The 24,822-nt window shown below is 39.3% G+C and overlaps 1 protein-coding gene across 4 annotated transcripts; it reads left to right on the forward strand.

The window, feature by feature from the left end:
- The first annotated feature begins 1,078 nt into the window (after positions 1-1,078).
- Positions 1,079-24,519, forward strand: TCEAL9 (transcription elongation factor A like 9). Of its 4 annotated transcripts, XR_007515986.1 has the most exons (5): positions 1,079-1,205; positions 1,688-1,761; positions 2,081-3,461; positions 7,313-7,474; positions 23,541-24,519. XR_007515986.1 is itself a non-coding variant. In XM_049873240.1 (3 exons), exon 3 carries the CDS (start codon positions 2,146-2,148, stop codon positions 2,443-2,445), a length of 300 nt encoding a protein of 99 aa, XP_049729197.1. In that variant the 5' UTR covers positions 1,079-1,205; positions 1,688-1,761; positions 2,081-2,145; the 3' UTR covers positions 2,446-3,689. The 4 variants fall into 4 exon arrangements, 1 of the variants encoding a protein (XP_049729197.1); XR_007515987.1 differs by having other exon boundaries at positions 1,079-1,761; XR_007515988.1 differs by lacking the exon at positions 1,688-1,761.
- The last annotated feature ends 303 nt before the right edge of the window (positions 24,520-24,822 follow it).

The following is a 24,822-nucleotide window of genomic DNA, read 5'->3' on the forward strand; positions in this document are numbered from 1 at the left end:
ATAATAATATGATAGAACAGCAAGTGAAATAAAATCACATGGGGTGAGGTTTTTGTTTTTCCCCCTTCTGCATAATCCACTGAATTCTTCATTCTTCCTCACAGAAGGGGCACTGAAGCATACGCAAAATAAAAAAAATACATGTTTATGTCTCCTCTTGCTTTTTTTGAACTATCACCTCTGAGAGATACGCAATTTTTATGTCGAATTTGTGGCTTTTACAAATGACTGAGGTAAAGTTGAAAGGTAATGAATATCTGTTGAAGACTTTCTACGTGCCCAGTGCTTTATACTGGTGCTATTTAGACTTCCTAACAGACAATTTTATGAGTTGGATGTTACTATTCCCTTTTTTCAAATGAGGAAACTCGGGGTCACAATGTATAGCTGACAGTTGATGATTCTTCAGGCAGCACAGCTTCCTGGAAGGCACCACCACTAGGGCTCTTGAATCAAACATTACTTTTTACATTTTGAATTCTTTTCCTCAAAAGAAATACTAATTATAATAATAACTTACATGCCTGGCACTTCTCTGAGCATTGTACATGTATTAACTCATTTAATCAAAGTAACTTTGTCTTTGTCTTTTCTGACTATAAAACGATGTTATTTTTTAAGAACATAAAAGTACTAAGAATAAAGTAAAACTTGCATTCAAAACTCTTACTCCTCCTGTTCCAGGTCCCCTCCCCCCCCTTTTTTTACAACTCAATGCCTAGCCCACCCGGTCCCACAATGGCCAGACCAGACTGCAGATGAAATGGAGGCTGGGGGAGGGACGGTGATGGAGAGGTTTAACCTGGGAGCAAAAAGATAGGAAGAGACAATTCTTTTAAAGAAGCAGAAAAGTTCAGTAGCTTCAGAAAAAAAGCAGCCCCTCCCTAGTAATCAAAGAAAGGCAAATAGCATTTTCCCTTCTGGGAAAGGCAACAACAGAAAAGACTGACAAGGCCAAATGTTTAAGAGGGAAAAGGGAAGAGGGAGCAGAAGGCGGGCCGACTTCTGCCGCGTTTTTGGTGGGAGTGGAAATTGGAGACCCGTGCTCAGCGGTGACGTAGCTCTCACGTGATCGGGAGTCGACGTGTGCAGAAGTCCTGCTACTCTGGCCGTTGTTCCTCTCTGGGTACCAGCTCTCTTTTGCTGTGCAGGCGACGGGGCCTGAGGCCAAGGGAAGAAGGAGTTAACTTGCCGGCGTTGTGCAGGTTGGTGTCAAGATGGGTGCTGGCTGGGGATTCCCAGGGAAGGGGTGGCCTATGGCAAAGACTTGAGGGAGTCCAGGTGAAGTCTGTCTCTCCGCCACCCACTTCCAGCTCTGCAGAAAATGATGGCCCATGGGAAAGGGGCTAGTATCCCGGGAGGAAAAGGCGACCAGTGATAGTTTAAAAATAATTATTCTCAGCCATCTCAGACGGCTTTCCCAACACCCACCTTCCCCCCAATCCCCGCCTCAGTCTTAAAGATAGTTTGGAAACAATCTGGTTTTTCCACTCTCTCTGATGCGAAATGCGAGCGAATTTGCGCGGGGGAGAAGGCGGGGAACTAGGATAAACAGAGGTGGAAAACTTTTCATAATCGGGACCCAGAATGAGGGAAGGTACGTGTGTCCTGCCCCCGGTGCTGGTCGACCCACCAAGCGCTCACCGCCCCTCCCCCCGCTCCCTGCCCGTTTCCCGTCTGTCTGCAGGTTTGCGGGGCTGTTCTTCCTTAGCACGACACAAGGCTAGAAAAGGAGGAAAAAAACTAACTGGATCAGTATAGGTAGGTAAAGAGAGTATCGTAAGAACCTCTGAGGTGGAGGTGGGCGAGGATGGAACAACGGAAGTCGCAGGCCCCACTGCCCATCCCCCTCAGGCAACTTTGTTCTGGGAGGACCTAAAAAAAGCTGAAGGGAGGGACGAGAGAGGTAAGGAGGTGGAAAAGGGCGGGGTCAGGGAGGCCCTGATTGCTGACTGGGCCTCTCAGGTGAAAAGTATTTGGTAACAGCTCTGAATCCAAAAAGCCGAATTCTGAGACTTCTGTCTAGAACACTGATCCATTCGCCAAGCCTTTGACTTCCTGTCTCCTTCTTGCCTCCTAGGAGTAATTATATTCCAAGAGGAATAGCAGGAAAAAAAGGAAGGAAGGGAGGCAGACAGACACAAGATGAAACCCTGTCAAAAAATTGAAGGAAAACCAGAGAATGAGAGTGAATCAAAACTTGAGGAAGAGCCAAAGCCTGAGGAAAAGACAGAGGAGGAGGAGGAAAACACAGAAGCAACTTTTAGAGAAAGGCTGATTCAATCTCTCCAGGAATTTAAAGAAGATATACACAACAGGCATTTAAGCAAAGAAGATATGTTTAGAGAAGTAGATGAAATGGATGAGATAAGGAGAGTAAGAAACAAACTTATAGTGATGCGTTGGAAGGTTAATCGAAACCATCCTTACCCTTATTTAATGTGATTTGCCTTGATTTTTATTCTGATATTAACATTGCCATATAGCTTTCTTTTGATTTACGTTTTCCTGATACACCTTTGCCCATCTTCCTAACTTTTAACTTGTTGGTGTTAGTGGTTTTAGAAGCATCTTATTATTTGCTTCCCATTGTTTGTCATATTCTGAACCAATCTACAAGTCTCTGTCTTTTAATACGGGAGCTTCAGTTATTTGTGGAAAAAAAAAAAGGCTACTAAGTAATATGTGAATATCATATTTTTGAAAGGGAAGAGTACATTCATATATCATATATATGCACATAAAAACGTCTGAAGGGTGAAACACAAAAAAGTAATCTTTTGGTGGTGGGATAATGGGTTTTTTTTCTTTTTTTGCATATTTGTATTTTTCCTTACTCCCAGAATGAACACACATTATTGTTGTTAAAAATAATAAAAGTTTTTCACAAAAAATTAAGCAACCGGTAGCACTCAACAATTATTTCTTTAAAGGCACTGGGGACACTTTAATTTAGAATCAAATGTGAACCAGAAATTACCACGATTTAGCTATAAGAATCTCACATCTCTTCTCGTATGTGAAATAGAGAGAGTTATTATCTCATAGGGATGTTGTGGGGACCAAAAGAGGTAATGACTGTGAGCTATGTTTGACAGGCTTTTGTCCCCACTTGTCTTAACTTTCTAGAGATTTCTTTCAGCTAATTGGGAGGGTGAAAGTAGTACTCAACCTGTGCTTAAGGCAAAATCTAGGGAGGCATTAGGTGGGTACCACCTTTATGTTCTTCTGTAGTGCTTCCCTAACCTCCTATCCCCTTGGTAATGCTGGGTATTCCTGCCTCTTGTGCCAGGTCCTGCGTCCTCTGGGCCCCTGCCACTGCTGATGTGGAATCCTCAAAGAGTAAAGCCCAACATATTTCTTCAGAATCCCCAGTGGGCTGAATCCCCAGACCTACATAGCCTGATGACCAGGCTGTCCCAAACATACATACCTGGAGAAGGACACGTGTCCCACTTCAAGTGAGAGAACTAGACTTCTTTTCCTCTCTCTTTTTTTTTTTTCTCTTCCCAAGGTGGGTTATATTGATGACAACTTTATAGGGACAAAGATAAGGCCTCAAAATTCACTAACTAGAAACATTGATTGTCCCAGCTATGACTGCTCTCTGTAATTAGATTAATTTGGGACTAAAGTAGAACGACCTGGTGGTAGGGGGAGATGATTTTTAGACAGTATGCAAATATTAAATTATAATAGCCATCTATTTATTTGAATGTATGTTAATGAATACCCTCTGTTTAAGGAAAATGATGGTAATTTAGATTTAGGGTGGTGTTATAAAGTACTTTTCAAGAAGAATATTCAAATAAGTGAATCAATTTGAAGGAAATGAAGTAGAACACTATTAATGGCATAGGTGGTATACAGATAAATGGCAAAAATAATTCTGGTGGGAAACATTGTCCTAGTATAGTTGATTTAGGGATAATATCTGGAAACATCTTTTGTGAACCATGAAGAGTCTGACATCTTAAAAAAGTCTGACATCTTACCCTACTTAAAAGCTAACAAGTTAGCCTGTTACTGTTTCCTGAATGCTAGTAGAAGACGCTAGACCCCTCATGCATCAGACAACATTATTTCTTATGGCAAAAGCAGTAGCCAGAGCTTCATGTTAATTTGTGTTGATTCCCCATGACCCCCAAATTCCATGGGGCAACACAGGACATACAGCAGATGCCTGCACATGCAGTGGGCTGTGTTACAGAAGAAAAATACTGAGTTTTGGGGATTCGCTGCTTTTACAATAACGGAGAAACAAGCTTGCTCTGTGTCCAGGGAAAGACTCAGTTGCTCACTGCCAAACACAACTCTGAGAAATGTCCCAGGTAAAGAGAGGTCAAGGCCTTGCATTCTTAGCATACCCAAGGAGAACATGCACAGCTCATGAGGATTGCCTTTCCCAACAGCACTATTTTTTCTGCAATAAACCCTAATGTGAATGTCAAGCCTTGCCTAACACCACAAACTTTGATTTATAATTCCAAATTGAATGAAGATGATAATTCGTTATACTGTAGCATGTAAACAGACCATTTATAACTCTTTCTAGTTTTTACTTAAGAGGATTTTGAATGAATCCTAGTATTAGCTGAACAAAAAGCATCAACTAAGATACTAGAGGTAAGCAATCTACAAGGAATTTTAAAGTTGAACAGCGAGACATAGGTACCATGCTACCACAAAATAAAAGAGGTGGAGGAGCGAAGCCGATGGCCTTATCAGGTCACTAATGACAGGAGTAATCTCATGCAAAAATGTTCACTGGGAAGCTGGCAAAAGAGTGTATTTGGAAATCAGCCCCAGCTCCCACATGGATCTAATCGCCACCCCTTACCCGTTGCCATTGAATCAATTCTGACTCATAGAGACCCTATAGGACAGAGTAGAACTGCCCCATAGAGTTTGCAAGGAGCACCTGGTGGATTCAAACTGCCGACGTTCTGATTAGCAGCCATAGTTCTTAACCACTATGCCACCAGGGTTTCCCTAATCCTCACAGTCTTTGTAAAAAGTAAAAGCTAAGAGCTGATCTGGTCTCTGCAACGAAAGTTCAAGGTAGAGTGAAGGCCAAGGGAGGAAAGCCTATTCATTTTTTTTTTTCTAGTGCCATCGAAAAAAAAAGCAGTTATTTGATATTCTAACTCCAGTGTTTTCCAAGAGCCTTAGCAAAAACAGCTGCATCAAATCAGCTTTATCAAAATACTCTGCTTCCCTCTGAAATGGTGTCTGCTAGAGGAAGCGGCAACCAGGCTGACAAAGTGGCTAAAGATGCAGCAGCTTAGGAGATAAGTAAATACCTACAATGAAAATATGAAGTGCTGTATAACACGAGGAACCCAGGGATTGAAACTCAACTTGGCACTTAGTAACCATGTTTATGAGACCATTCGTGTGTTCAGGTTAATGGATGAAGCACACCTCTATCACACAAAAAAAAAAAAATTTAGTGAAGAACAAAGTAGGTGGAATATGAATATACAAAGAGTTGGACAAAGACCCTGAGATAGGTGTATGGCAAAGATCCAAAAAATAGCAAGGAAGTCATAGTGGCTGGTGCAGATTGAGCTATGGGGAGAGTAGTAGGAGATGAGGTCAAAGAGGGGATGGAGTGGTGTAGATGAAATAATGTCTTTAAGGCCGTTGTAAAGACTTTGACTTTAACCTTTAGTGAGACTTCACTCCTTGAAAGGCTTTCTTCTCCATGCTTCCATGACAAAATATTGTCTTGGTTTTTCATCATCTTATCCCTTTGCTGACACTTTCTCCTTTATTTCAGCTTTAAATGTTTGAGTTCCTCAGATTTTGGTGCTGGGCCCTTTTAGACTTTTTTTTTTTAAATCTCTCCTTAAGTATTTGTGTTTAGTTCCAAGGATTCAATATCATCTATATGCCAATTGCTCTCACCTTTGATTCTCCAACATTGTCTTAGTCATCTAGTGCTGCTGTAACAGAAATACCACAAATGGATGGTTTTAACAAAGAGAAGTTTATTCTCTCATTGTCTGATAGGCTAGAAGTCCAAATTTAGGGCACCAGCTCCAGTGAAAGGCTTGCTTTCTCTCTCTCTGTCGGCTCTGAAGGAAGGTCCTTGTGATGCATCAGTCTTTCCTTGGTCTTGGAGCATCTCAGTGCTGGAATCTCAGGTCCAAAGGATGCGCTCTGCTCCTGGCACTGCTTTCTTGGTGGTATGAGGGCCCCATGTCTCTCTGCTCACTTCTGTCTTTTATATCGCAAAAGAGATTGGCTTAAGACACTACCTAGTCTTGTATACCTCATCAGTATAACTACTGCTAATCCATCTTATAACATCATAGTGATAGGATTTATCCATAGCATCTGGAACATATAGGGAAATCACATCAAAAGATAAAATGGTAGACAATCATACAATCATACAAGGGAATCATGACCTAGCCAAGTTGACAGATATTTTGGGGGGACACAATACAATCCATGACAAACATTTACCTCTCCCATGAACTCAAAACACATATATTTAACCTCCACCTTGATATATCCACTCAGATTTCTATAAACATCTACCTCAAACATAACATTTCAAAACAGGAGTTTTGATTTTCCTTCCCAAAATTGCTTATCCCCGTCTTCTCCATTTTAAATGGCCCCGCCACCCATGCAGTTGTTCAAGCCAAATACTTTTTAAGAGTGATCTTTGCATTTCTATTTTTCTTTGCCCCACACATCCTATCCATCAACAGAACCTTTGGATCATACCATCACAATATACCCCTTCACTTCTCACCATCTCCACTACTACAATCGTAATCCAAGCCACCATCATCTCTTGGCTGACCTACCTGGCCTACTGTAATAGTCTGCAAACAGGTGTCCCTGATTCTAAACCTGCCCCTCCACGGTCTCAGCTCCACAGCAGCCATTAATACCTAAGTCAGATTGTATCACTCCCCTGCTCAGAATCCTCCAATGGCTCCCATCTCACTCAGAGTAAAAGACAAAATCCTTACGATGGCCTACATGATCCAGCTGTTCATTTACCTTTCTGACTTTCCTTTGCCCATCACTCTCCCCTTGCTTCCTTGCTGTCCTCAAACACCTGAAGCTCTTTCCTACCTTAAGCAGGGCCTTAGTACTTCCTATTCTCAGCTCTGAGCCCTGGTGGTGCAGTGGTTAAGGTGCTCAACTGCTAACCACCAGCAGCTCTGTGGGAGAAAGATGTGGCCATTTGCTTCCATACAGATTTACAGCCTTGGAAACCATATGGGGTCGCTAGGAGTCGGAATTAACTCGAGAGCATTGGTTTTTTTTTTTTTTTTTTCATTCTCAGCTCTAATTGAAAGTCGGCAGTTTGAGTCCACTCAGAGGCACCTCAAAAGAAAGGCCTGGCAATATGCTTCCGAAAAATTGGCCATTGAAAAGCCTATGGAGCACAGTTCTCTGCTACACATGAAGTTGTATCAGAGTCAACTCAACCGCAACTGGTACGCGAGTAAGTGATTCCCTCTACCTAGAATAATTATTCTGATCTTGTTTGGCTGAACTCTTCTTCTGATTTAGGTTTTAGCAAAAACGCCATCTTGCAAGAGAGACCTTTGCTCTTTACTCAGTCTAAATTAAACCCCTCTGCCACAGGCACCATTCTCTAGCACATTATCCTGTTTTATTTTCTTTATAACATTCAGACTTATTGAAATTATCTTACTTATATTTTTTATATATGCATTTGCTTACGAAATATTTAACTCACCACATTAGAACCTAAAATTCGTGAAAGAAGGATCCTCGTCAATCTTGTTAACTGTATCTCCAACACTAGGATAGCATCTAGAACATAATAGGCCTTGAATAAATATTTTCTGAATGAGAGAAGAAGGAGAGGAGGAAAGTAGACAGGTAAGTAAGCTTTTCTAAGCATACAAGCTAAGCTAGAACATTTGAAGGAAAGTATTTATTTATTTACATCAAATTTTAAAACTTCTATGTGGCATAGGAGCCCTGGTGGTATAGCAGTTAAAAGCTCATCTGCTAACCAAAAGTTTGGCAGTTTGAATCCACCAGCCGCTCCTTGGAAACCCTAGTGGCAGTTCTACTCTGTCCTATAGGGTCCCTATGAGTTTGAATCCACTCAATGGCAATAAAACCAAAAACCAAACCCATTGCCTTCGAGTCAATTCCAACTCATAGCAACTCTGTAGGACAGAGTAGAACTACCCCACAGGGTTTCCAAGGAGCACCTGGTGGATTTGAGCTGCTGACCTTTTGGTTAGCAGTGGAGGCTCTTAACCACTGTGCCACCAGGGTTTCCCGATAGCAATAGGTTTGGGTTTTTTTGCTTGTTTGTTTTGTTTTTATGTGGCATAAAACATAGAGAATAAATACAAAAAGAAAATTTGTTAAAATTACCCAAGAGTCAAAGGGTTAATATTTTCTCTACATAAGACACCATAAAACAGTAAAAGAGGACCACACAAATAACAAATGGGCAAAGGATTTAAACAATAAACAAGGAAGGATTTATACATGACCCATAAAAGTACGTAAAAATGTTCAACTTGCCTGGCTATCAAGAAATGCAAAATTAAAAAAAAAAAGAAGATACCAACTTCAAGTATCCCACTGAAACACACTTTAATTTTTTATTTTTATTTATACCATCAATACCTACACAGTTTTGAAAAATCAAATAGTATAAAAACACTTCTAATGAAAACCTGTAGTCCCCTATTCAACCCCTTCCCACCCAGTTTCAGCTCTTTTATCCTTTTTAATCTCATATTTACATCCATGTTTCTAAAGAACAGCTTCTACTGCTATTTTGTGATTTATAAATTATACATATTATCTTTCGATTTACTGCTGGGCAAGATGGAAATTTAGGTCTCTTACACTCCTTCCTTCCTCTCCTCCCACTCTTTCAATAGTTTTATCACAATTTTTGGTTATTAGTTCACCTGTGATTACAAAAATATTGTTCATTGCTGAACCAAGTGGTGTATTAGGATAATATTTTTTATACACCTTTTTTTTGAAGTTAATTACTACCTTTTTTCCCTGAATTTGCTTGATTTTCTGTGCACATATTGAAGTGTATCTATGTGTGTGTATGTTTTTGCTCAATGTACCAAAGAACTTTCATACATCAGTAGATAATTTTACATACATTCAAGTACAGTCCCAATTAGTCTCTCAGTTCCTCTTGTTTCCTTCTGAAGACCTCTGTCCTGTAACTCACCATCTTCCCATTCCAGAGTAGACTTCTAAGCCTGTACAGCTGTCTTCTCAGACTTGTCTTAGCTCCTTTTCTGTGTCAAATCTGCTGTTTCCTGGATCTCCTATCTTCTTTACTGACTTATACTTTCATTTTGCTAGAGTACTGTCTTAGTCATCTAGTGCTGCTATAACAGAAATACCACAGGTGGCTGGCTTTAACAAAGAGACATTTATTTCTTCACAGTAAAATAGGCTAAAAGTCCAAATTCAGGGCGTTGGCTCCAGGGGAAGGCTTTCTCTCGCTGTCAGCTCTGGAGGAAGGAAGATCTTTGTCCTCAGTCTTCCCCTGGTTGAAGAGGTTCTCAGGCACAGGGACCCTGGGCCCAAAGGATGCTCTCTGCTCCCAGCCCTGCTTTCTTGTTGGTATGAGGTCCCCCTGTCTCTCTGCTTGCTTCTATCTTTTACATCTCAAAAGATTGCCTGAAGACACAATCCAATCCTGTAGGTTGAGCCCTGCCTCACTAACACAACTGCCCCCCATCCTCCCTCATTAACATCATAGAGGCAGGATTTACAACATACAGGAAAATCACACAATACCAGGAATCACGGCCTAGCCCAACTGATGCACACATTTTTGGAGGAACATAATTCAATCTATGACATGTACCTTATCTAATCGCTTCCCAAAAAAGATGTACTGGAAATAATTTATTTGAGTCCTTACATGTATGAAAATGTCTTTATTCTATCCTCACACTTGATTGATAGTTTCATGGTGTTTGGAATTCTAGATCATTTTCTCTCAGGTTTTTAAAGGCATTTTCCAATGTCTGCCACCTTCTGTGTGATTTCTAAGAATTTTGATGCCCAATGTGATTCCTATTCCTTTATGTAATCTGTTTTTCCTCTCTCTGGAAGCTTAGTTGTCTCTTCCCTCCTCCCCCCATTCTTAAATTTCACCTTGATATCCTGTAATTTGAGTTTTCTCCCATTCCTCAAAGGGGCAATTTAGTGGACCATTGTATTCTGTAGGCCTATGCCCTTCAATCTTTTCCCCATTTATCATGTTGTTGCCTACTGGTCCAGTTGTGAGGATTTTTGTTTTCTTTATGTTGAGGTGTAATCCATACCGAAGGCTGTGGTCTTTGATCTTCATCAGTAAGTGTTTCAAGTTCTCTTCACTTTCAGCAAGCAAGGCTGTGTCATCTGTATAACACAGATTGTTAATGAGACTTCCTCCAATCCTGATGCTGTATTCCTATAGTCCAGCTCCTTGGATTATTTGCTCAGCATACAGTTTGAATAAGTATGGTGAAAGTATAGTGTGGGTTAAAAAGGAATGAGGTAGATCCATATGTACTACATGTTCACTATGGATGTTCAAATGCAGCAGGTTGCATAACAAGATACAAAAAAAAAACCCACAGCCAGTGCCGACCAGTTGATTCATAGCGATCCTACAGGACAGAGTAGAACTCCCGCATAGAGTTTCCAAGGAGCGCCTGGCAGATTCGAACTGCCGACCCTTTGGTTAGCAGCCGTAGCACTTAACCACTATGCCACCAGGGTTTCCATAACAAGATAAAAAAAAATACGTAGTATTATATATACACACACATACAGAGGAAGAGAGAGCCACAAGTATCAAGAAGAAACTCTTTAGTACTCTAAATGAAGGGACCATATCTCCTTAAGTGGCATTTTGGTATATTGCCCTAGTATCCTGCCATCTGTTTGTTTAAGAAATAATCATTATTTTAAAAAGTTTTTTTCCTAATGAGTAATTCTATTATCCTTGCATTGTAACTGTCAAATTGTTCCTTGGATTTAAACAGAGCCCTTCTTTTCTTCTATGAACTCTGAGTCATTTTCCAGATATATCGATAACCTGTTATTTTATAGATAAGGAAAGTGAGGCTTAGAGAAATTAGGTGACTTGACCAAGGTCACCCAGATATTAAATGGAATTCCTGTCTAAGGTCAAATCCCTCACTCTTAATTGCTGCTCTGTAACAATATTTAATAAATAGCAACAGCAACAATAATGATAATGTGCTGAATGAATTTCTATCAGCTCCTCAAAATTCCATGCTCTCTCAAGTTCTGCCTGGTCTTAGTTTCTGTGGTTCTCCCTGCCTGGAATACTCTCTCAACCACCTCTCTCACACTTAGCCAGGATAACTCTTACTTATCCATCTAAGAAAAGATGTTACTTCTTTCTTTAACAGCATTAAAGAAAAGATATAATTCACAAACCACATAATTCAGCCATTTTAAATGTATAATTCAATGGTTTTTAGGATATTCACAGATATGAACAACCATCATCATACTCAATTTTAGAACATTTTCATTACCTCCAAAAGAAACACCATACCCTTTAGCTTTCCCCCCACATCCTCCCCTCCAGCCCTAAGCACCCACTAATCTGCATCCTCTTTCTATAGATCTTTTTCTATTACAGACTTTTCATATGAAAGTATTCATATAATATGTGGTCTTTTGTGACTGGATTCTGTGACTTATCATAATGTTTTCAAAGTTCATCCATTTTGTAGCATGTATCACTACTTCATTCTTCTTATGACTGAATAATATTCCACTGTATGGATATACCACATTTTGTTTAGCCATTCATCTGTTGATAGGCAGTTGCTCTGTTTCTATCTTCTGGCTACCATGAATAATGCTGCTATAAACATTCATGTACAAGTTTTTGGGTGGACATATATTTTTATTTCTCTTGGATATATATATATGTATATATATACACACACACATATACATGCATACCTAGGAGTGGAATTGCTAGGTCAAATGGCAAGTCTATGTTTAACTGTATGAGGAATGGCAGAATGTTTTTAATGTGGCTGCACCATTTTACATTCACAGTACCATTGCATGAGAGTTCCATTTTCTCCATATCCTCACCAACACTTATTATCTGACTTTTTTATTCTAGCCATTCTAGTCAGGATGAAGTGGAATCTCATTGTGGTTTTGATTTGCATTTCCCTAATGACTAATGGCATTGAACATTTTTTCCATACTTTTTTTTTCTTGTACATTTGTATATCTTCTGTTATCCATAATTTGTTATGATCCACACAGTTGAATGATTTTGCATAGTCAATAAAACACAGGTAAACATCCTTCTGGTATTCTCTGCTTTCAGCCAGGATCCATCTGACATCAGCAATGATATCCCTGGTTCCATGTCATCTTCTGAAACCGGCCTGAATTTCTGGAAGGTCCCTGTCAATATACTGCTGCAGCCATTTTTGAATGATCTTCACCAAAATTTTGCTTGTGTGTGATATGAATGATATTGTTCTATAATTTCCACATTTGGTTGGATCACCTTTCTTGGGAATAGGCATAAATATTGATCTCTTCAGTCAGTTGGCCAAGAAGCTGTCTTCCACATTTCTTGGCATAGACGAGTGAACACCTCCAGTGCTGCATCTGTTTGTTGAAACATCTCAATTGATATTCCATCAGTTCCTAGAGCCTTGTTTTTCACCAATGCCTTCAGGGCAACTTGGACTTCTTCCTTCAGTACCATTGGTTCCTGATCACATGCTACCTCTTGAAATGGTTGAATATCGACTAATTCTTTTTGGTATAATGACTCTGTGTATTCCTTCCATCTTGTTTTGATGCTACCTACGTCATTTAATATTTTCCCCATAGAATCCTTCACTATTGAACTCAAGGCTTGAATTTTTTCTTCAGTTCTTTCACCTTGAGAAACACCAAGCGTGTTCTTCCCTTTTGGTTTTCCATCTCCAGTTCTTTGCACATGTCATTATATTATTTTACTTTGTCTTCTCGAGCCACCCTTTGAAATCTTTTGTTCAGTTCTTTTATTTCATCAATTCTTCCTTTTGCTTTAGCTGCTCGACGTTTGAGAGCAAGTTTCAGTCTCCTCTGACATATACCTTGGTCTTTTCTTTCTTTCCTGACTTTTCAGTGACCTCTTGCTTTCTTCATATATGATGTCCTTGATGTCATTCCACAACTCATCTGGTCTTTGGTCACTAGTGTTCACTTAATTGTGCTCATGAGGAACTTCACATAGATTGAGGCAGTTGTTTGGACACAACAAGGGGATATTGATTGGTTTAAAGGCAAGAAAGGTGTGCGTCAGGGTTGTATTCTTTCACCATACCTATTCAGTCTGTATGCTGAGCAAATAATACGAGAAGCTGGACTATATGAAGAAGAACGGGGCATTATGCAGATGACACAACGTTGTTTGCTGAAAGTGAAGAGGACTTGAAGCACTTACTAATGAAGATCAAAGACCACAGCCTTCAGTATGGATTGCACCTCAACATAAAGAAAACAAAAATCCTCACAACTGGACCAATGAGCAACATCATGGTAAATGGAGAAAAGATGGAAGTTGTCAAGGATTTCATTTTACTTGGATCCACAATCAACACCCATGGAAGCAGCAGTCAAGAAATCAAAAGACGCATTGCATCGGGTAAATCTGCTGCAAAGGACCTCTTTAAAGTGTTGAAGAGCAAAGATGTCTCCTTGAAGACTAAGGTGCACCTGACCCAAGCCATGGTATTTTCAATCGCATCGTATGCATGTGAAAACTGGACAGTGAGTAAAGAAAACTGAAGAAGAATCGACACCTTTGAATTGTGATGTTGGTGAAGAATATTGAATATACCATGGACTGCCAAAAGAACGAACAAATCTGTCTTAGAAGAAGTACAGGCAGGATGCTCCTTAGGGGCAAGGGTGGTGAGACTGCGTCTTACATACTTTGGACATGTTGTCAGGAGGGATCAGTCCCTGGAGAAGGACACCATGCTTCGCAGAGTACAGGGTCAGTGGAAAAGAGGAAGACCCTCAAAGAGGTGGATTGGCACAGTGGCTGCAACAATGAGCTCAAGCATAACAGCGATTGTAAGGATGGCTCAGGACCGGGCAGTGTTTCGTTCTGTTGTGCATAGGGTCGCTATGAGTTGGAACCAACTCGATGGCACCTAACAACAACAACAACATCTTTTTTGGAGAAATTTCTATTAAATTCTTTTGTCTGTTTTTAAATTGGGTTGGTTGTATTTTTGTTCTTGAGTTGTAGGAGTTCTTTATATATCCTGGATGCAAGTTGCTTATCAGATATTTGACTTGTAAATATTTTCTTCCATTCTTTAGATTTCCCTTTCACTTTTTTGACAGTGTATTTTTTTTAACTTTATCTTTTACAGAGTTTTAGGTTTACAGAAAAATTGTGCAGAGGGTACAGAGAGTTTCCATATACCCCCTCTTCCTCCTGCACACTGTTGCTCCAATTTTTAACATTTTGTGTTAATGTGGTTAAGTATGTTACAATTGATTAACCAATATTGATACATTATTATTAATTAAAGTCCATAAAGTTCATTCTTCCTGTTGTATAGTCCTGCGAGTTTTGTCAAACACATAATGACTTCCATCCACCTTTAGAGTATCATATAGAATAGTTTTGCTGCCCTAAAACTTATTTATGCTCCCCTTCACTAAACTCTCCTGTCCTCCCATTGAACCCCTGGCAACCACTGATCTTTTTAACAGTCGTTATAGTTTTGCCTTTTCCAGAATGTGACATAGTAGTAGTCATACAATATGCAGTTTTTTCAGACTGGCTTCTTTCACTTAGCAATATGCATTTAGGTTTCCTCTAAGTCTTTTCATAGCTTGATAGCTCATTTCTTTTTTTTTTAATTTCATTGTGGTAAAAATACATAACATAAATATAAAAAGTTTGCAATTTTAACCATTTCACCTAAATTATCTAATTCGTTGGCATATGATTGTTTATAGTATTCCACTACAATCTTTTTTATTTCTGTAAGGTCAGTAGTAATGTCTCCTTCGTTTCTGATTCTAATAGTTCAGGACTTCTTTCTCTTTTTCTTAGTCAATATAGCTAAAGATTTGTCAATTTTGTTGATTTTTTGAAGAACCAGCTTTTGGTTTCATTGATTTTCTCTATTATTTTTCTAATCTTTATTTCATTAATTTCCATTGTAATCTTTATTATTTCCTTCTTTCTTTTTTTTGCTTATATTTAGTTTGCTCTTATTCCAGTTTCTTTAGGTGGAAGATTAAGTTATTGATTTGAGATCCTTCTTTCTTAATGTAGGCATTTACAGCTATAAATTTCTCTCTAAGCACTGCTTTGGCTACATCTCATAAGTTTTGGTATTTTGGGTCTTCTTTTTATTATCTCAAAGTATTTTCTACTTTACCTTTTTTTTAAATTTTTTTTATTGCCCTTTAGGTGAAAGTTTACAGAGCAAGTAAGTCTCCCATTCAGTTGTTCATACATAAAGTATTCTGTGACATTAGTTGCATTCCCCACAATGTGTCAGCACTCTCCCCATTTCCACTTAAATTTCCCCGTTTCTTTTTCTCTAGATTTTCTACCCCTTCCTGCATTGTCATCTTTGCTTTTGGGAAAATGTCCTTTTGATCTCATATAATTGATTGTTTTAAGGAACACGTTCCTCTCGAGTGTTTTTGTTTATCTTATGGGACTCTCTATTGCTTGGCTAAAAGGTGGTCTCTAAAAATAGCTTCAGTTCCAGGTCAGAAGAGTGTCTTAAGGCCATAGTCTCGGGAGTTCCTCCAGTTTCTGTCAGGCCAGTAAATTTGGTCTTTTTTGTGAATTTGATTTTTTGTTCTACCTTTTTCTTCCGCTCTGTCTGGGACCCTCTTTTGTGATCCCAGTCAGAGTGGTCAGCAGTGGTAGTGGGGCATCATCTAGTGCTTCTTGTCTCAGGGTTGTGTAGGCTGTGGTTTATGTGGTCCATTAGTCCTTTGAACTAATTGCTCCCTTAAGTCTTTGGTTTTCGTCACTCTTCTTTGCCCTAGAAGGCAAGAGACAAATAGTTGTATATTAGATGGCTGCTCATAAGCTTTTAAGACCCCGATGCTACTCACCAAAGTAGGATGCAGAACATTGTCTTTATGAACTATGTTGTGCTAATTGATGTAAATGCCCTGAGTCTATATGGTCCTTTGCCTTCGAGCCCAGGAACTTCATCCTGCAAGATGTTTGGTTATTTTCTAAGAAGTTTCCATGAATCTGCCCCTTGTGTGCACTATTGCCTCTACATTTAGCTCTTCAATTATGTATGTAGAAATATCCACAACCAAACCTCTGCAGGTGGGTGTGCTCCCTTACACCCTCCCACATCTCTTTAGCATATCTATCTACCTCTATTGTTATAAATTATTGTTTGTAAATACTATTGTTGCAGGATTGTGTATATTAATAGTAATTATCATAGTTGCCCTTTATTCTTGTATTCTTTCCAGTGTCTTCCTTTGCCTTGGTCATGGTTTGCTGACTTCCTCTGTATTGTGTATTGCCTTTCCCTTACCAATATTAGCATGTGTATTCTATCTAGCTAGTAATTTTCCCTCCCTCCCCTTCTCATCCCTGGTAACCATCAAATATTTTTTTTTTACTGTGTGTAAAATTTTCTTTTTTCTATAATAGTGGTCTCATACAATATTTGTCCTTTTGTGATTGACTCATTTCACTCAGCATGATGTCCTCCAAATTCATCCATGTTGTGAGATTTTTCACTGATCCATCATTATTCTTTATCGTTACATAGTATTTCACTGTGTGTATGTACCACAGTTTGTTTATCCATTCATCTGTTGTTCAGCACTTAGGTTTTTTCCATCTTTTTGCTGTTGTGAATAACGCTGCAATGATCATGGATGTGCATACATCTATTTATGCCACAGCTCATTCCTTTAGGGTTTATACCTGGGAGTGGGATTGCTGGATCATATGCTATTTCTAGCTTTTTAAGGAAGCACCACGCCATTTTCCGTAGTGGATATACCATTTTACATTCCCACCAGCAGTCTCCCCACAACCTCCCCAACATTTGTTATTTTCTATTTGTGTGTTTTTTTTTTTAATGCCATTAATGTTGGAGTGAGATGGTATCTCATGGTAGTTTTGATTTGCATCTCTCTAATGGCTAATGATGGCGAGCCTCTCTTCATGTGTTTATTAGCCACTTGAATGTCTATTTTGATGAAGTGTCTGTTCATGTCCTTTACCCATTTTTTTTAATTGGATTATTTGTATTTTTATTGTTGAGGTATTGAAATTTTCTGTAAATTTTAGAGGTTAGTTCCTTGTCGGAAGTCATTGTCAAAATTTTTCCCAGTCTGTAGGTTTTCTTTTTACTCTTTGGAGACGTTTTATATGACTGTGTTTAATTTTTAGGAGGTTTCATTTATCTAGTTCATCTTCTGCTCTTTGTGCATTTTTAATTATGTTTGGTATTCTATTTATGCTATATATTAGGGCCCCTAGCACTGTCTCTATTTTTTCTTCCATTATGTTTATAGCTTTAGGTTTCATGTTTAGGTCTTTGATCCATTTTAAGTTACTTTTTGTGTATGGTGTGAGGTATGGGTCCTGTTTCATTTTTCGACAGATTAAAAAAAAATTGCCATTGAGTTGATTCCGACTCATAGATTCGAATTCAAATTCTAGTAAAAAGACCAGACTTAATGGTCTGACTGAGACTGGTGGGACCCCAGAGGACATCGCCCCTGGACTCTCGGTTAGCACAAAACTAAAACCATTCCTGAAACCAACTCTTCAGACAAAGATTAGACTGGACTATAAGACATAAAATGATACTGGTAAGGAGTGTGCTTCTTAGTTCAAGTAGACACATGAGACTAAGTTGGCAGCTCCTGTCCGGAGGTGAGATGAGAAGGCAGAGGGGGACGGGAGCTAGTTGAATGGACATGGGAAATACAGGGTAGAGAGGAGGAACGTGCTGTCACATTACAGGGAGAGCAACTAGGGTCACATAACAACATGCATATAAGTTTTTGTTTGAGAAATTGACGTGAATTGTAAGCTTCCACTTAAAGCACAATTTTAAAAAATTGGAAAAAAAAGCTAGAAATAGAAGTACCATACGATCCAGCAATCCTACTCCTTGGGATATATCCTAGAGAAACAAGAGCCATCACACGAACAGATGTATGCATCTGTTCATCGCATACACATGTTCATTGCAGCACTGTTTACAATAGCAAAAAGAGGGAAAAAAACAAGGTGCCCATCAGTGGATGAATGGATAAATTATGGCATATTCACACAATGGAATACTATGCAATGATAAAGAACAATGATGAATCCGTGAAACATCTCATAACATGGGTCAATCTGGGAGGCATTATGCTGAGTGAAATCAGTGGCAAAAGGACAAATATTGTATGAGACTACTATTATAAGAACTCAAGAAAAGGTTTAAACACAGAAGAAAACATTCTTTGATGGTCACAAGGGTGGGGAAGAAGGGAGAGGGGTATTTGTTAACTAGACAGTAGATAAGAATTATCTTAGGTGAAGGGAAGGACAACACACAATACGGGGAAATCAGCACAACTGGACTAAACTGAAAACTAAGAAGTTTCCTGAATACAACCAAACACTTCAAGGGACAGAGTAGCAGGGGGCAGGGATCTGAGGACCATGATTTCAGGGGACATCTAGGTCAACTGGCATAATAACGTGTATTAAAAAAATGTTCTACATCCCACTTTGGTGAGTGGCATCTGGGGTCTTAACAGCTAGCAAGTGGCATTCTAAGATGCATCAATTGGTCCCAACCCACCTGGAGCAAAGGAGAATGAAGAACACCAAAGACACAAGGAAAACATTATCCCAAGAGACAGGAGGGGCCACATAAACCAGAGACTCCATCAGCCTGAGACCGGAAGAACTAGATGGTATCCAGCTACCACCAATGACTGCCCTGAACAGGGAACACAACAGTGAATTCCTGATGGAGAAGGAGAACAGTAGGATGCAGACCTCCAATTCTCATAAAAAGACCAGACTTAATGGTCTGACTGAGACTGGAGGGACCCCAGAGGTCATGGCCCCCGGACTCTCTATTAGCCCAAGACTAGAACCATTCCTGAAGGTGACTCTTCAGAAAAAGATTAGACTGGACTAAAAAACATAAAATGATACTCGTGAAGAGAGTGCTTCTAAGTTCAAGTAGATACCTGAGACTCAATGGGCAGCTCCTGTCCAGAGGTGAGACGAGAAGGCAAAAAGGGACAGGAGCTGGCTGAATGGACACAGGAAATCTGGGGTGGAAAGGAGGAGTGTGCTGTCACATTATAGGGGAGCAACTAGGGTCACATAACAACGTCTGTGTAAATTTTTGTAGGAGAAACTAACTTGAACTGTAAACTTTCACTTAAAGCCCCCACAAAAAAATTAATGAAAAAGTACATTAAAATAAAATCAAACTATTTACCACTCATTTAAAGATCTTCCTACCTGATATTGCTCCTATCCACATCTCTGACTTGATATTTTACTAGTCCTGGCTTTGCTTGTAATGCTTTAGTCCCGCCAACTCCCTTTCTATTCCTCAAAGGTGCTAAATAATTTCTCACCTCGGGTCTTTTATACTTGCTAATCCCTCCTCCTGGAATGCTCTTCCTCAGGCAATTAGCATGGCTTCTCTGTGGGTTTGGGTCTCTTTCTCATCATTCAGGCCCCCATTCAAAAATTACTTCCTCAAGGAGGCTTTAGCTGATTCATATGAAGTAGCCTATTGTGTACCCTAGCCTGCTTTCGCCTCGTCACTCTTTACCACATCGCTCTGTTCCATTTCCTTCTTTGCCCTTATGTCTATCTGAAATTATCTTATTCATTTGATTACTTGTTTTCTGTTTATACCTACTATAATGGAAGGTCTTTAGGAATAGTGTTGGGCACATGGTACATGCTCAACTATTACCTGCTAAAGTAATAAATAAATATTCTATTTCATTGACCATGTTTGTTTCTTTTGTAAATTACTTATTCTTATCCTTTGCTCAAGGTTGGGGGGGTGTCATGCAGCTTGCACTCAACTACTACCCAAAAGGTTGGTGGTTTGAACCCAGCCAGCTGTCATGTTGGCAGCCAGCACTGCCACAGAAGAAAACCTGGCGATCCGCTTCCATAAAGGTTACAGTTAAGAAAACCCTACGAAGCTCAATTCTACTCTGTAACACCTAGGGCTGCCATGAGTCAGAATTGACTCTACTGCAACAGATTTTTTTTGTTTGTTTATTCTGTGCTCACTTTTCTATTGGTATGCTTTTTTTTGTTAATTTGTAAAAGCTCAATAAATATAATGAATGTAATCTACATTATTCATTCACATATGGCTCAGATATTTCCCCCCATTTCTTGTCTTTTCAATTTGTGTGAAGGATCAGGTTTCCTTTGTTGCACTGAGTATTAGCAATGGAGCTTATGTGAGAGTAGCAATAGTCAGGTAAAGTGACCTCATGAATGTTTACACATGATTTTTCTAATACTTTTTCTAAGCTCATCCCCAAATCCAAGGGAAAGTAGGAACGGTATAAGCCTAGGCCTGAAGCTAGAAGGCTCAAAGTTCTCTTAGCCCATATATAGTCTAGCTCAAGTCATCAGTTTAGGAGACTATACAGGGCAGAGCTTCTTTTCCACCGGAGTCCTGAAAACAGGAAAGAGTGGCCATGGGTCTCTTGGTGTCATGAGATATTATTTGCAGTCCCTGAAATATTATTATTAGGTGCTGTCATGTTGGCTCCAACTTATATCGACCCCATGTACAACAGAACGAAACACTGCCTGGTCCTGCACCATCCTCACAATCGTTGCTATCCTTCAGCCCATTGTTGCACCCACTGTGTCTATCCATCTTGTTGAGGGTCTTCCTCCTGAAATGTAGAAAATAATATTCCACAGCCGTCCAATAGATAATGAGGTGCTGAATATTTGTTCCTTTCACATTCAGATACCTTAGCCTTTTATTACTTCAGCCTAGATCTCTTCAACAAAATACATTATATGCCATATGTTCCAAACTCTCCCAGTGACAGCCTTAAGATTTCACCAGGTCTATTTCCCATTCTGCCAAGGTCTTGGCATCAAACCTATAATGGTCATAACTTACAGGAAAGCTGGAGCAGGCATAATCTCCTACAGTCTTAATACCTAGTTTCAGTTTTGTTAATAGGGTCTTAAATTTAGAAAAAAAAGGATAACTACAATAAGTGCAGCAATGAAGCCTAAAGAAGACTCTAAAAAACCACTCTAGGCAGGAACAGAGATATCCACACCCAGAGAGCACACTAAGGCTCAGGCTACCTTCTCCTTATCCCTTCAGGGAAAAATAGAATTGTGGTTTCTGGGCTTGGAATGTGTGTGTAGCAGAGAAGTGTTCTGTCTTGCATTCCCCCTCCTTCTCTGTGTTTACTCAGATGCTTTGAGAGTTTGGAGGAATGATCTCAGTTGACACTTCACACATTGTAGTAAAGATAACATCATTTCCAAGACAATTTGTGCCTCAAAACATTCCTGCATTACAATCGACCTCCTATATAGCATAACGCCTGACCGGGATAAAATACAAATGTATGTTTTCATTCAAGAAAATTTGGTGATTTCAAACAAAAGACTTAGCGAAGGTGGGCCAAAAAGACTACAGCAAAGCATTTAGCCATTGTGAGAAAAAATTCTACTTGCTAAGCTTTATATTCAAAGGTTAGGTCACAGTGGCTTCTTCACTTTCAGGGGATTCTTTCTAGGTAATTCCTAAGCTTCATAAAAGTTTTTTTTTGTATGGCTCTAAATACAGTCCTCTGAATGAAAAGCACCCAATTAGAGTCAGTACTGGACTCATTCATTCAACAAATATTCACTAATCACCTACTTGGTGCAGGAGCTCTATAAGTCACTGGGCATGCAAAGTAGAACAAAGCAGATGTGTCTGGGTGCTGATGAATTTTAAAGACAACTGGATCCAGCTGGGGAAAGAATTAAGCTCTGCCCACTCTTCAAATGAAAGCCTTGGTGGTGTAGTGGTTAAGAGCTACGGCTGCTAACCAAGAGGTCGTCAGTTTTAGATCCACCAGGCTCTCCTTGGAAACTCTATGGGGCAGTTCTGCTCTGTCCTATAGGGTCGACTATGAGTCGGAATAGAATTGATGGCAATGGGTTTGTGTTTTTTGCTTTTTACTCTTCAAATATTGTATAGAAACCATCCAATAATGTGAAAAATAAGAGTCAACTTTCACCGATGGAGTACTAGGCTCTGTGGTCAGTTCTTGATGTATATCATGTAATTTAATTCTCCTAACTCTGTTTTAGAATGAGTCCTGGTGGTGCAGTGGTTAAAGGGAGTGGCTGCTAACAGAAAGGTGGGCGGTTGCTCCGCCATAGATTTATGGCCTTGGAAACTCTAAGGGGCAGTTCTACGTTGTCCTATAAAGTCACTATGAGTCCAACCTGCTCAACAGCAGAGGGCTTCTTTTCTGGAATACTGTTCTACAGATTGATCGTCGCACACAGCTAAGTCTGCATTTGAATCCACAGATGTCTGATACCACAGCTCATGTTTCTAATTTGCATCTTTCCAGTTAGTATAGGAGTGCGGGGCCAAAACTTGAGGAGTGAGCTTTTTTTTTTTTGGTCTGGCTTGTATTGCCTCAGAGCGGCATGTAACACTTTTAGTTCAGGACCCTGGTGACACAATAGTTAAGTGCTCATCTGCTAACCTAGAAATGTGGCTCTTTGTACCCACCAGCTGTTCCAAGTTCCACTGTAGAAAAGACCTGGCAATCTGCTCTAGTAAAGATCACAGCCTAAGAAACCCTATGGGACAGTTCTACTCTGTCAGGTTGGGTCACTGTGGGTCAGCATCTCGTCGACACTCAAAACAGTTCCTGTATCACAAGCAACAGCTACTAATTTTTTTTCATAACTATGCCACTTTCCTAAAGACATCTCTGTTTTCTAGCATGGTTTTTTTTTTTTGAGGGTGAAACTGATTGCAAGATGGAAAAAAGAACATTTACACTAAGGATGAGTTTCAGTCTAAGGTTTAGCTGCTTCATACGCACCCTGCTTATTTCTAACACTTTTTTTAAACATTCATTCCAAAAGGCAGATGGCTTTGGGGCTAATTTCTGTATATTATGTACTTCTGAGATCATTATAAGGAGATATTTGTAGGGGTGGTTTACAGTGTCTGGGAAAAATATCATGGTATGAAAACGTTCCCCCCCCCCCCCGTGGTATTAAAAACATCTCATAAATTTACATAAAATGGCCAAAATCTGACAATTGGGCTTCTCAATGAAAATTTATTTCACAGATCATTTAGAAAACACCAAACATGTTCAGAAAGATTCCCTCAATTTCTAATTTTTTAAACAAAATTTTGAAACAAGCTAGTATGTTTTAAAAAGTGATGATGTGATTGGTAAGGAAGTAAAAGTATCTCTATTTGCAGATGACACGGTCTCAAACAGAAAACCCTAAAGAATCCTCAAGAAAACTACTGAAACTAATAGAAGAGTTTAGCAGAGTATCAGGATACAAGATAAACATACAAAAATCAGTTGGATCCCTCTATACCAACAAAAAGAACATTGAAGAGGAAATCACCAAATCAATGCCATTTACAGTAGCTCCCAAGAAGATAAAATACTTAGGAATAAATATTACCAGAGATGTAAAAGACTTATACAGAGAAAACTACAGTACACTTCTGCAAGAAACCAAAAGAGACTTACATAAGTGGAAGAACATACCTTGCTCATGGATAGGAAGACTTAACGTTATAAAAATGTCTATTCTACCAAAAGCGATCTATACATTTAATGCAATTCTGATCCAAATCCCAAAGACATTTTTCAATGAGATGGAGAAACAAATCACCAATTTCATATGGAAGGGAAAGAGGCCCCGGATATATAAGGCATTACTGAAAAAGAGGAACAAAGTGGGAGGCCTCACTCTACCTGATTTTAGAACCTATTTTACTGCCACAGTAGTCAAAACAGCTTGGTACTGGTACAACAACAGATAGACTAATGGAACAGAATGAGAATCCAGACATAAATCCACCCACATATGAGCAGCTGATATTTAACAAAGGCCCAAAGCCAGTTAAAGGGGGAAAAGACAGTCTCTTTAACAAATGGTGCTGGCATAACTGGATATCCATTTGCAAAAAAAAATGAAACAAGACCCATACCTCACACCATGCACAAAAACTAACTCAAAATGGATCAAAAACCTAAATATAAAATCTAAAACAATAAAGATCATGGAAGATAAAATAGGGACAATGCTAGGAGCCCTAATACATGGAATAAACAGTATACAAAATACTACTAACAATGCAGAAGAGAAACTAGATAACTGGAACCTCCTAAAAATCAAACGCCTATGCTCATCCAAAAACTTCACCAAAAGAGTAAAAAGATTACCTACAGACTGGTAAAAAAGTTTTTAGCTATGACATTTCTGATCAGCATCTGATTTCTAAAATCTACATTATACTGCAAAAACTCAACTACAAAAAGACAAATAACACAATTAAAAAATGGGCAAAGGATATGAACCGGTACTTCACTAAAGAAAACATTCAGGTAGCTAAGAGATACATGAGGAAATGCTCACAATCATTAGCCATTAGAGAAATGCAAAAAAAAACTACAATGAGATTCCATCTCACCCCAACAACCCAAAAAACCACCACCCAGTGCCCTCGAGTCGATTCCGACTCA

The sequence above is a fragment of the Elephas maximus genome, chromosome X (assembly GCF_024166365.1).
Source record: "Elephas maximus indicus isolate mEleMax1 chromosome X, mEleMax1 primary haplotype, whole genome shotgun sequence".
NCBI lineage: Eukaryota > Metazoa > Chordata > Mammalia > Proboscidea > Elephantidae > Elephas > Elephas maximus.